A 13,890-nucleotide genomic window follows, 5' to 3' on the forward strand; every position below is an offset into this window, starting at 1 on the left:
GCTTGCCTATAAAATTTGTCGGTTTTCAGTCCACCTGCACGCGAGATTACAGCAATATGGTATCATATAGTAGATGAAAATTTAAATGAGCCTTCTCTATAATACGTACTATACTTTAAAAAGAGTGATTCTGCCATATTTATTTAAATAGAACTGTTATATTATAAAGCTGTTACTTTTAGCAGTATTTACAGCCTTTTTTTTCATGTAGAAAAAAATAATAGTGACGAAATAGGCCTACTTTTATTGAGAATTTCTTTATCCACCTCTCAAAATATGAGATGATTAATGGGTACTACCCCCTGATTTTAAAAGGTTTGGTCACAAACTAGAATCAGCTTCCGGTATTCAAGTTGAAAACCTCAAACACCTCTCAGATTCATACAGCCTCACACACGCAGACACACACACACACACATACACACACACGCACACACGCACGCACACACCATTATCTGCCTCCAAATCTGTTCCCTCATAGCTGCTTGTGTGGTATATAACCCATATGGGGACTGTCCTTCTTTAGGCCCATTAGTGTCAGATACAGCATTTGGTTTTTAGATAGTGCCAGTATCCTTCTGCTTCTACAAATCCCACTCACCCACATCTTTTCAGAGCAGTCACTAGCACGGTAGCACTGATGTGTGTGCTACAGGAGGAGGGAAGCAGCTAATGGTGGCTGGGACAAGTGATATACGAATGAAATGTTTGCAGTTGTGTGCGTGTGTGTGTGTTGCGTGCGTGTGCATCCGTGTGCGTGCGTGCATGTGTGCATGTGTGTGCATGTGTGTGCATGTGTGTGCATGTGTGTGCATGTGTGTGTGTGTGTGTTTCATGCTGGCTGAGCGCCACATTTACAGTAAAATTTGACTTGAACAGATATTTTATCTTAATGTAATAGTAGTTGTTTATGTGTCTTCCCTGTAACTTTAGGAGACATGCAAACATATTTTTTTAATGTACGTATTGGATCCCAATCTGACAGTCTAGATGTCATCATGCACTGGGATGTCATCATGCAGTGGAATATCATAAACAAAACCCGCATTGGGTTGCCTTGTGTACGAAATGTACGACATAAAATGCTCCAAAAATGTAAATAGATGAGTTTATCAGCAAAGGTGGAGGATAGGTCCTTGAGAAATCTCAAATTTGTATCCCACTATGACTGTTTAGTGTTTCTGTAAGTACGCGAGACAGAAAAATGAGCGATGGAGTCACACAGATAAATGTATTGGCCTCAGATGATGCGTTGTTGCCACCGGAGTTAATTTTCTGCCTTACTGAGTACAAGAAACATGAAGACGAACATCAGCGTGCTATGGTGAGATAAGACAGAAAACACAGCGGGAGGCTAAAGGCATCCTTTGACAAGATCTGGCTGCCCTGCGGAGGTTACTGCAGTGATACCTTCTCAGAATTCCCAATCTAGGACACAGAGGTGCATGTTAAACAGAGTTAGCATGCATAGTTGACGGATATTAAAACAAATAAAAAAATAACATGTTAGCTATGCAAGTCAGCTTGTTAAACTACTGGCAATGCACTGTCTTACAAATGTCCTTTTTCATTGTCTTATTTCCAAAATGGGTTCATGTGGGATTAAGAAAGTGAACGACATTGCAGCCTGGTCATCCTAGAAGAGGGACCCTCCCATCTGTGGTCTCTTCTCAAGGTTTCTCATTTCCCCTAGCTGGAGTTTTGAGTTTTTCCTTGCCCTCTTAGGAGTTTAAGATCAGGGGATGTTTGAGAATATCCTTGTTTGGCACGCTCAAACATGGCGAATAAAAAATTCTTGAATCTTGAATCTTGAACACTGTTACTCCCTAATTAAATTAATTAACTAACTCCTTTATATTCCTTAACAAGAGAGGAAGATGGCATTTTATAAGGGTCATAAACATTGTCCCAGGGGCAATAGTTCGTGAGGACGACTGTAAAAATTGATCGAACCTTTTGCCTTACTTTCTGTGTTTCTTTGTAATCTCTTTCTTAGTTTTTGTTGTTGTTGTTTTTACAATGTGTATTGTCCCTGCTTGTCCCTGCTGGGGTCCTCTATGTTTCCTTGATGGTTGCATTGAGCAAATTGTGATGACATTCTTGGCAGAGGTTGAACAGATTTATTTATGACCTCAATGTATGTGCATGCTTTGGTTGTCCCTGCTGTTTTAGAGGAGACTAACTAGCACAGCTTTCTGTGAATTTGTTTTCCTATGGTGTTAAAATAGCAAAAAAAAAAATTTTGCTGTTTTTGAGTATCTGTTGAATATTTAACAGAGGTTTGCTTCAAATATCGAACAGGATGACATTATGATAAAATATATATTTTTGCAGATTGAATCAATCCATTTTTGAAAAGCAAATGTGTAGTTTGTGTTATTTACTGAGATTATGGATGTGATACAGCATGCAACAGCCGAGAAAAAAAGGGCTGCCCCATGCTGTTCTCCATCTGACAGCAAGTATAGTAAATGGTGCAATGTTAATGCGGAAATCATGCAGAGGCTGCACTTCACAGCTGTGAGTCCTTGTGGATTGTCTTTTGCTCTGATAAACAATGTAGCTCAAGTTTTTAGGGGAATACAAAATGATGCTGCCGCCTCTCTCTTGCACATATTTGTGTTTTTGTCCTTGCAATATTTCTCTTCTAAATAAAAGGTATTCCTGTCAAGTTCAGGTTGAAAAACACAGGTGTAGCAATCTTTAAATATCAATATATTTTAATTATCTGTATCTCTGATATGGCATATATTATTTTATTCCTATTTTTTGTTGGGGGGGTTCCCTTCTGAACCTTTCTAAATGATGTGGCACAGCTGTGTACTGTTAAATCGTGTTTTTGTGTAGTATTGATGGTGTGTGATGTGATAAAGCTGGTAGTAAGCAGTGGATTAAGTCGTATAATTGCCAACGGAGAGCTCACTTAGCAATTGCACAGCTCATGCATCGTTGTCATCACTGGCACCCTTACATGGTTCCTTTTAAAACGAGAGTCAATAAAAATCCAAGCAATAATTAGAACAGCTTTAATTGTGGATGTATTTAATCCTTCGACACAAAGATTTGAAGTCTCGCTTGGGGATCAACATTTTCCTCCATTTCATATTTTTCAGCTTTGGTTGAACCTGTTCAAATAATTGGTATAATACATACTATTCATTATGTATGAAAATAAAAGCTATCCCCCAGATATTTTTCTGTCGCAAAAGAGGGTTGTTCACCACCCTGCAATTAGATCAAACATTCCTTTTCATTAAGCTATGACTACCAATGTATGTTTCATTTAGCAAATTGCTGAGCCAATTATCCGTTGAGAAAATAGTTTTTTTCCCCCAGCTTGCCAACGACAGGTTTTAATTCACACTGTCTAAAGAACCCAATGTGTATTTGTACAGAACTGATTCGGAGTCGTGCTAAACAATTTCAGTCCATGAAAAAAAAACAGTAGCTCATTGATTTTTTGTATTTATTTAGCAGTGAAGGAATGAAAAGCTTACATATCGAAAAATGCCCTTTTCGCTTCAAAATTTTGGCAGGGTCAGCTGAGTTCGGTCTGTGATTGATAGCAGAGTAGTTTCAGTTCTATATACTGTGAAGTCGTGTTTCTGCTTGAAAGTGTCCCTGGGTGATAATTTGTAGTGAGAGAAGTTTGTGAGAACACAGCGTAGGATAGCACACAGTGAGGTGACCAACGATTGTCTCGTATCTCCCTGAAGCCACATACATGACCATCACCACTGACAACCTGTAAAATAAATATATTAGCATCGTTAAATTTTAGTAGCTTCTCCAAGCGCATTCAAAATGGCTCCCAAAGGCTTCTTTTTATCCATTTTCAAATAGCAGACATAGTATACACTTCACACCAACTACTTGAGTTATTATTTATTGAATATTGTACATTTATATTAGTTTGCATGCACAGAAAATCTTTATATGGTAGTCAGTTTATGGTAGTCAGTAGCTTTATGTCTATGGAGAGGACAACCTCAAGCGTGTGGCAATATTTTACTACAAATGAGAGCAGTAGCACAGTTACTTTCAAAATAAATATATAGTCTGCCCTGAAATGTAATAAAAGCTCAAGTAGTATCTAAAAAGGCACATGCTAATGCTAGCTGATAAGCAGCATTTATTCCTTGCTTCTCCCGTCAACATTCTCCTGTAATAGTGAAAAGAAAAAGTCGAGATACCCTTTATTAGTTAGCTCACGCCATATAACTTAAAATCTATGAATATGTCTCAAATATTACAATTTCCCATTCAAGAGTTTTGGGAAAGCACAGAAATGTGACATTTTCATGTTCTTTGTACAGTTGATTGGACTACCTCCTCTCATATTCTGAAAAAAGGGTCAATAGGTTCACTGACAACTCCACATCGTAAACAATAATAATTTGTTGTTTGTTTATTAGATGCCCAGTGATTGATGGCCAACTAGTTTAAGGTTCCCCTCTCACTCAAAGTCAGCTGGGATTTGCTCCTGCTCACTGACACCCCTTATGAACACAAGCATCATATTAAAAAAAAAATAGCTGGATTCCCAGCTGCTGACAGATGTTTCTGTCCATCAAACATATACATGACTTTATTTTGTTTTGACAAAACATGGCCACAACACTAAGTGTGAATTTAATTATTAAAATGAATGATGTAAGTAATCACATTGCTACACAAATGGCAAAATCTAGTTGGTCCATTTGGTTACGTTTGTAATGTATGCAGAAATCCTTACCTGCTGATCATAGTAAGCAATGTGGAAAGTGAGTTTTGTATGTTGAATTTTGTTGAACTGAAAAGAGTATCAAAAAACATACAAAAGGTAATGACAGTATTTGGTGGATGTGAAAGGTTCAAATTGTGAAATGGGTTTGTAAAGTTATACCATATTAGCAGGCTAGTCAGCTCTATGTACCTATCAAGTTAGAGTAATACTGTTTGTCATCGTAATTCAAAATCTTGGATTGATGGTTCTGGTGAATGAATCTTGTGAATGCTAATGAAACTTGGATCAGCCTTTGTTATCTGTTTACATTTTTCACAACCATTCACCACTAAAACTGCTCATTTTCTATTCAAACTTTCTATTGAAGCCATTGGAAAAGTGTCTTAGGAATCATGTTAATGATAGCGTAATTATCACATCTCCCTTCAGGGAACCTGAGTATAGGATAAACACAACTCATTGAGTTAACAGTACATTCAATGACTAATAAAGTGCTTTAGAATTGATCACCACCACAGTGTTAGCAGATTTAACAATCTCTGGCAACATTCTAGTTAATTGGTCTGCCATGCTAATCTCTGGCAACATTCTAGTTAATTGGTCTGCCATGCAACATTCTAGTTAATTGGGCTGCCGTGGAATTGTTTCTAAAATATGAATAGGGTCTTCACGTTAAGACTTTTCCAAGTTCCACATTATGAACCAGATGCTGATGTAATGCAAATATACAATGGGCCATTAAACACAGACTGAGATCCGCGTGTCTCTATGTTGTCTATGTTCTTCTTTTTCCCTCAACTACTCACAGCCAGCATTGAAGTAGTTTTGGCATCTAGAGGTGGTCCTGTAGATCACAATTGCTGAGGGACAATAGAGGGACGCAATAGGAGGCTTCTCTGATTAATGAGCTACTGTACTATAACAAGTTGGGGGTAGATTAATTTATTGCCCCGTCAGCAAATCAGAGTATTTAACTCTCTCTCTTTGAACAAACAAAAATTGGCTTTTCTCACTTCACTGAACTTTCACCACTTCATGTGCCACCATTTATTCTGTTATGAAGATGCTGGGTTTTTTTTTCAGTAAGAGAATTCAGATATTAATGATACAATTTTTTTGTGGGTAAAAGAAATTGTATTTATGGGACTCAAAATTTCAGATGGGGGGGGGGGGGGTAATAATTTATCCGCCAGGTAAGCATTAGCATTGTGACACCAACTTGGATCTGCACAAAGAGAATGATGATGTTTTCATTCAAATCCAAAATTATGTTTATAGCCTATGAAACTAAATGCCACCACAATAACAGAGTTGCTCATTCAATTTTGAAAGTTGCAATTTTGACTCTTGTTGTGTATTGTACAAGACAATTTATCAAGAAATAACCGGTAAAATGTTAATAGACTTAATCATATAACATATATATTTTTGGTAGATTTGTCACAAGCATATTCCTTCTTAGTAAATATTTGCAATATTAATTTATAAAAATACCGTAATGTCTTATGACATGCCTTTCTTTGATGTGAAGAAAGGAAAAAAAATCTCTTATTCATGACTCAATTTGAATTCACTCAAATTGTCCCGCTGGTGTGTTGTGTATGTCAGTGCAGGTGTTCCATCACATTAATTCAAGTTAATGAGAGGAACAGAGAAGGATAGACAGATTGGGGGAATTTGAGGATTAGAGGAGATGAGTATTGTGGATGTTTTTCTCTGGCTAATCCCTGTGATAGATGACTTGACTCCATTAAGTCTGTGGTGGCTGGCTTGTCATTTATTCAACAATCCTTCCAAGTGTTTATTTAATTTGGGTTCCAAACACATTATTACTATCCTACCAATGCAGATGTTTATGCTCAAACAGCTGGCAAAATATTCCGGTCTCACTAGTTGTGTTGTTGTGAGTATAGGTAGCCATGGTGCTCACTTTTATGCTACATAGCTGTAGTACACTAAATATACAGTTTGCAAAAGTGTGTTAAATTGTAGAGGAATTGCAATGACTTGCTATTTTTTTAATTGCTATTTCTATGCCACTCTCCTTACTCTCATTATACGCAGTTGAACGCTGGCCAGAGGAGTTGCGCAACAGAACATCTACCTCAATGTGCCGTACACTTGAACTGATCTCATTTTCTTCGGATCATTTTTTTTTTTAAACTAGCTCAGACTGAATCAATGGGTCCACTACTTTATGCAGTCAAGTATTGCACTCCATTTGGGCTGAATTTCTTTAAGACATGTTTAATTAACAATTATTTCCACCCATTGTCAGAATTTTAAAGAAATAATTAATTGGTTATCTACCAATTTATTTACACCGAACCAAAATTGTGACTCGTGCGGGATTATTATGTATTAATTTGACACTTGATATCAGATGTCATCTTTTGTCAGAGTTTACATATGGTAGTTACTGAGTTCCTGCTCAGTAATGAATTGGTGGGCACTCAGACTATGTTTGATATTTTTTCACTGCCAGGCCCATTTGCAGAATAGTCATTGCTTGCTACAGCAAATGGCTTAAATCAATTCCTTCCAATCGAATACCGTATTTTCCGCACTATAAGGCGCACCTAAAAACCTCCAATTTTCTCAAAAGCTGACAGTGCGCCTTATAATCAGGTGTGCCTTATATATAGACCAATATTGAGCCACTACAGCAGGCGTGTCCAAAGTCCGGCCCGCAGGCCAAATGTATAAATCTTATATATGGACAAAGTTTTAAAATGGCCAATTAATTGAAGTTGCCCCTTATAATTCGGTGCACCTTATATATGGACAAAGTTTTAAAATGGGCCATTCACTGAAGGTGCGCCTAAAATACGTATATGTATAAAGTAATCTTGAAAAGTTCCAGTTATCCCAGACCCTAATGGAGAAAATAAATAGTAGATGGTTTCCCCAAATACTGTAATCCAATGAATCCGATTTATAAGTGTATCTGTTATGTGTTTGGATGGTTACCACATTGTAATGCTACACATCAGACTTACAAACTAAACTGCTGTGAAATTCACAGCAAGCACCACTTGAATTTATTCATTGCTTTTGCTCATGTTTGCACGAGGTTGCGGTCGCCAACTTTGCCCTCCCACCCTAATGGAACACACAGCTGATAGATGGATTGGAAATTGAAGATTTGCCATTATTGAACAGCATCAATAGCTCCATTTGCACCACTGGCAGATCCACTTGCCTACAGCTAGCGGACAAATGTGTGTACGCTCTGCAGTTCAATGGGTCTGAGACTGGTTATTGTTGTCTATTGCAACTGGAATAACACAATGCTAACCTTCACTGTAACCCTACAAGAGCTTGCTTTCGAAACACTTTCTTTTCAATTCATTGTTTGAGTTTGCTCCCACTTGACACAGAAATTGAAACAACACATGAGCAGGAGACGATATTCTCATGTGATGGTAGTTAAACAGTCAAGGGTCACTACATTACTAGAATATTTCAGAAATAGTCATGTTACTGTCAGTTCAAAATCATGTATCATATCTACCTGACTCAAAAGCATTATACTTTGCTGACTGCTTTTCAAACATTGTTATAGCGGCATATGAACACCAGATTTTGTGCAGTATTTTCATTGTGTGTTAAGAATTGAAAATAACTAATTTGCCATTCCAGGTGGAATTCACAGATGCCCGCTAACCAGCATTGCTTCTTTTTACACGTGGATGTCATGAATCATTGTCTATGACGTGTGTGCAACTCCACACATTTCCCTCTCAGTTTCACTACATTGCCATCTGAATGCTGATCTGTTGCTCTCTCTAAAGTACTATCAATGTGGACAATATTTCATTGGATTTAGAATTTTTGTCATTGTTGTGAAAGCTTCTCACAAATCTTACCTTCACGTATGTCGAATGAGAATGTGTGTTTCTGCACCCGTTGATAGATCCAATCTGACAGTAGTAAACACACAGGAGAAAAGGCAATTTTCCTGGTTGAAACATGGTGCCCAGTTATATGTGCATCCATATTCGTACCTCGGATCTAATGTGTCCGTGCGTGTGTGTGCGTGTGTGTGCGTGCTTGTGAGTGCTTGTGTGTTTGGCAGTTTGCAATGATGGCAAGCTTGAATACACTTGATTTGACACGTACACTCTCAAGTATTAGGCCTGTGCAATTAGTTTGTACAATAGGCAATGAATGGTTTCAACCCTTACTATTATTACATTTGATATCCACTCAAAAAAATGCTTTCAACTGATGGGCTGTTTTCCCCTTCTCTTACAAATAAAACGTGCTGTCATTTTTTTATTAATGCTTTCATTTGAGGCTTTTTTAAATTATATAGATTTTGTGCTTTTGAACTGGCAACAGAACACAATAAAAATAAAATATTCTACTTTTAGGCATGGTCCATAAATATACAGTTACAACATCTTATATTAACTTAGAATTTTATGCAGTGTTGTAATAGTATAAAATAAATACTATCGCTGTACATAAGATACCATTAGGGGTGCTGGTTAGGGTTAGGGTTAGTTTTAAAAGCGGAATTATCCAAGTCGGCCTTGTAAACCACATAAATTCTCTCTCTCTCTCTCTCTCTCTCTCTCTCTCTCTCTCTCTCTCTCTCTCTCTCTCTCTCTCTCTCTCTCTCTCTCTCTCTCTCTCTCATGTTTGTGTTTTCATATTTCCTCAGCGTTTGTGGTTTTGCATGAAGACGTGTTCCATCATCGCATGGTCATAATCATTGTTGAGACGAGTTGGAAGCCGCACCCTCTCTGCCTGGGTGTGTCTCAGCCACACCCAAGGAGGCAGGCTGTTGAGAGCACCAGGTGGGGTTAATTAAGAGGGAGAGTGTTGGAGCTCACGGTAACCTGCCATGATTTAGACAAGGCAGCATTTCCAAAGGGCAGGACTGCAGCGGAAAGCTTGGAAAACGAAACAAAAGAAGGAGCCGGTGACCCTTTGGACATTTGAATATGGGGCTACACCTCACATCTGGGTGGCTTAGGAAATTAATATGTATGGGTTATGGTTATGCTAAACATTATAGTGAAATTGTGGTAAATTATGTGGTGTATTCTAAAAAGTAAAAGCTAAAAAAGAAATCGGGAAAAATGTTTGTATGTACTTACCAGGGTTGAAAGCTGTTTGGCTAAGTCATCCTGACTTAGTATTTAAAACCTAAGTATTTGATTTTGGATTGTATTGCTTAATTATGGTTTAGAGTTTGACCATCTATTTGTGTTTATTTTAAGGTTTTTCACCTGTGTCAGCTGTGTTGGCTGTGTTGGCCATGTTTGGCCGTGTTTGGCTGTGTTTGGCTGAAGATGCAAATAAACCAAAGACAAGGAAAAAAAAAAAACAGTCATGATCACTGAGTGAAGTCCAGTTCAAATCCTTTTGTCCAAGCGCCTTTCAAGTGGGGAGCTGCAGTGTAACCCCACAAAAGTGTGGGCGACTTGACAATCATACATTTTGCTCCAAGGATTATGAAGCTGTTTGTTTCATCCTAGCCTCGACCTTATGATTCCTTTTGCCCACCAACTCATTTAGACTCTTTCCACGTTGCCGTACTTCTCAGTTGCCTTGCACCATGACTCATAGCATTAAACCTATTGAGTGTACTTATTCCATGAATGAATAAATGCATACATACGTACATACGTAATCATATTCATCTTTTGACCTGAGACCCAAATGTCTTCAGAATACAATAACAAAGGAATTGACCTTACAGTTCCAATACTTTTGGAGGGGACCATATATATGTATACTATCTGCTTTTAATTTTCCCCCTTTCTGTACTCCTGACAGATTACTTAATGTACATACTAAAAATTGTTGCTTGTAACCACCAGGAGCCAGCAAACGCAAAGGAAGACTGATGTTAAAATTTGGATTCAATGGGGAACATTTGTTTTCGTAAGTGGATTTATCTGAATTCCCCAGGTACTAAGTCAGTGTAGAAGAAAATGTATAGAGTGAGCACAGCACTCTGAAGGGCAGTATTTTAAAAGCTTGCATTGTGCTTCACTAAAAAAGACATTCGTTTTTGCGCAAGCCAAGAGCAGTAATTTCTGTATGACAACACCGAGCGATAAATTTAGCTTTAGTAGTCACTGTGTACAGGTTTGAACCGGAAGTGTTAAAAAAATTCCCATCTGTAATGGTTTCACTCTGCAACATTGTGATTTAGGTGAAGACTTAATGATTCCCTGTGAAGCTTAAATGTGATTTCGCTACAGGTTCACCTTATTTGTCATGATTTTCAAGAACACGGTTCACATGGCCCCCTTGTTTTCTGCCTTAAGAGTCGTTGGGGCAACTAAATCATGGTGGTGTCTCTTGAGGACATGCTCCAACTGTAATGGAAACTCTCACTGAGGCACACCGCCCTTCGAGCCAGATGCACCACTAAAATTATTTTGTGATTCTTTGGGGAGCTACGAAATATTGCTTTTTTTCACCTCATGTTGCTTTTTTCGTTAGGGAGGAAGTGGAAGAAGATAATTCCTCACCATTACACATTGTGGAATTTCATATCAACTCAACCAGCTTACTTGAATTTAATTATCCCCAAAACAGTCCCTTTGATATGCATTTTTCTTTTCATTTGTCAAATGCCATATCCTACCCCTTTTGCACTTTTGAAATCACAACAGTAACAGTCTGCAGCTGTTAAAGTCAACAACCAGAAATACTAAGGCCTCTGGGTATTTCTTGAACTGCCCCGTTTGGTCTGATTTTATGAGCAGTCCAGCTACATTGGAATATATCGATCGGCCAAAGTGTTCCACGTACCCAAAGCCAATAGAAGACAATAAACCACAGCCAACAGCAATTTCTTATGAAAATGTATTACTGTAACGCAAGAGTGTCAAACTCATTTTTTTCCCCGGGCCGCATTGTAGTCATAGCTTCTTTCAGAGGGCCATTATGACTTGTCAACCCAAATAAATGTATGAGCACCTCATATTATATACAGTAAAAGCTACAAAACAAACTGACAAATAACTCGTTTTCAAATCAGACAAGCAAAAACTGGTGAAATATTAAAAAAATATATATATTATTAAAAATAAAGACAATTTGCAATTCTAGTAAGGACACACGAATTTGATGCTCAATTTGTCTTCGCGGGCCACATAAAATTATGTGGCGGGCCGTATCTGGCCCCCAGGCCTTGAGTTTGACACCCGTGCTGTAACATATACCTTATATCTACTTTTCGTGTATGTGTCCATTTGGGGGTATTTGAATGATTTAGTTAGAATCTGCTGTAAATTCCTTGGTTACACTATCTCACGAAAGACAGTTTCTAGTTTTTCAGGACGTCAACCTCCAAAGTAGTCATTTTTCAGGTGACACCAAAAACTGTTGCAAACACGTTATTAATGCATGCAAGACATTTTCAACACTTGACATTAGTCAATAATTTGTCAAAATAACACCCATAGTGACCAGTAGGATAGGTTTTTGGTTTTGCTGTGCTTTGGAATTTGAATTGCCAGTGCACAGACTTTCAAGTTCGTAGACGTAACAGCCAATCATAAATCTCTTAAAAAGGTTCCAGGTGTTATGGAGGTACACAGCCTGTATTGGGTTTTACAATAATGCTCATCTATATTTATCATTTCAATTTAACCTGTGGCGAGAGAGTGAAGCGCATAGACTTTCTGTCGTTGAAAATTGCTGGTGCAATCTATAAATGGGGTGATTGAATATTACCATTTAATCTTCTTTTTGGTCATCTCCTTCTTCTTTGACAACCATGCCATGTTTCTATGGTTCAATAAATAGTGCGATGCCAGTGTATTGTATGCGGAGCCCCAAAACATCCAACATGGTCACCATTTTACCATTCATATCAGATGGAAGGTGAATGGTGGAGACCGTTTCACTTTCCGTTTTAGTGTCCATACAGAAGTTCATTTTGGAAATAATGGTTTTCTCAATGAAGTGTTGCTCCCTCGCACTCAGACAACCCGAGACCATTGACACGCTCTTTACCTGACATGACAGCATGTGGCCCTTTTTTGAGTTCAAGGTTTTGGTCACCCTGCTGCAATTCTATTTTAGACATATTCATGTCTGGATACATTTCTTTGTTGCTATTTCTGTATATTGTAAGAAGTGAGTTTTGATAATTTCAACAATTCTCCCTTGTCCATTTCTCAGGTGCTGAAGGGCAATAAAAAGCTTAACCTCTCTGTACGCTCAGTGGGGAGGATTCCAGGCGGCTATGTGACCAACCATGTCTATACATGGGTTGACCCTTTGGGCCATAGCGTGTCCCCTCCTCCTGACCTACCTGAACATCACAGTGCCGCCCTCAGAAGAAGTGACAGCCAGCGACGTAGCAACATGCAGCTCCTGCAGGAAGGAGATGAGAAGAAGGTGAGGCTTGTGAGAAACTAAGCACTGTATGCCCAGTAGAATTCATGGTTAGAATAAGAGTCCCTGCCTTCATTATGGACTTTTTAACTGTTTCTGCTTGACGTGACGCAGCTTACGGGAATTTCACGCTTTCGTGCGTTTTTAATGTTTCATCGAGAAGTTATCGTTGTTATACTTCTTGAACCATCAACCTTTCTCAAAAGCTCTATGAGCCAGAAAACTAGAATATTAATGCATGTAAAAAGGCAAAAGGAAATTCTGTCGTCTAAAGTACCTCATCTATCTCACTCCAAAATCTCGTCCACTTCCCCTGGAGGGACAGAGGAAGATGTTGCCTCTGTAATGGGCATTAATCTTTAAATGGACCTAAGACTGCAAAAAGTAACAGACTATTTATTTCACATTGAACGTTTTGTCACGTACATCATTGTTTCGAAAAATATTTGCGGAAATATCTGTACACATACCCCAGCCACATTACAGGGTACATTTGTGTTTGGGTTCCTTGATAACAATCACAAATTAACATTAGGCATGGCTAAGCCATTACTGAACCTGTCTATGTGTAAAAATAAATTCTATGCATCATAAAAGAAGTGTACTATGCTGATCGGAATGAACTCCTAATAGTTTCTGTGCCGCAAATTAAGAAATGGCAAGAAAATAGTGGAGAATAATAAATGGTATGTTAATGAAATAATAAAAAATAATATGAATACTTTTCTTTTTTTTCATTCTGACAGCATCTGAGTCAGGTTGCCAGACTACAGCTGGGAGATATGGCTATAAAA

At 38.1% G+C, this 13,890-nt stretch overlaps 1 protein-coding gene across 6 annotated transcripts in view; it reads left to right on the forward strand.

Moving 5' to 3' along the window:
• The window catches only part of whrna (whirlin a), a 75,562-nt gene that overhangs the window by 18,184 nt on the left and 43,488 nt on the right, over positions 1-13,890 (forward strand). For all 6 annotated transcript variants that reach the window (XM_049737174.2, XM_049737179.2, XM_049737175.2 and 3 more), the window contains exon 2: positions 12,881-13,099. In XM_049737174.2, the coding sequence (XP_049593131.1) occupies positions 12,881-13,099 (219 nt within the window). The remainder of the gene's footprint in view (positions 1-12,880; positions 13,100-13,890) is intronic.

This window comes from Syngnathus scovelli, chromosome 13 (assembly GCF_024217435.2).
Source record: "Syngnathus scovelli strain Florida chromosome 13, RoL_Ssco_1.2, whole genome shotgun sequence".
NCBI classification, from domain to species: domain Eukaryota; kingdom Metazoa; phylum Chordata; class Actinopteri; order Syngnathiformes; family Syngnathidae; genus Syngnathus; species Syngnathus scovelli.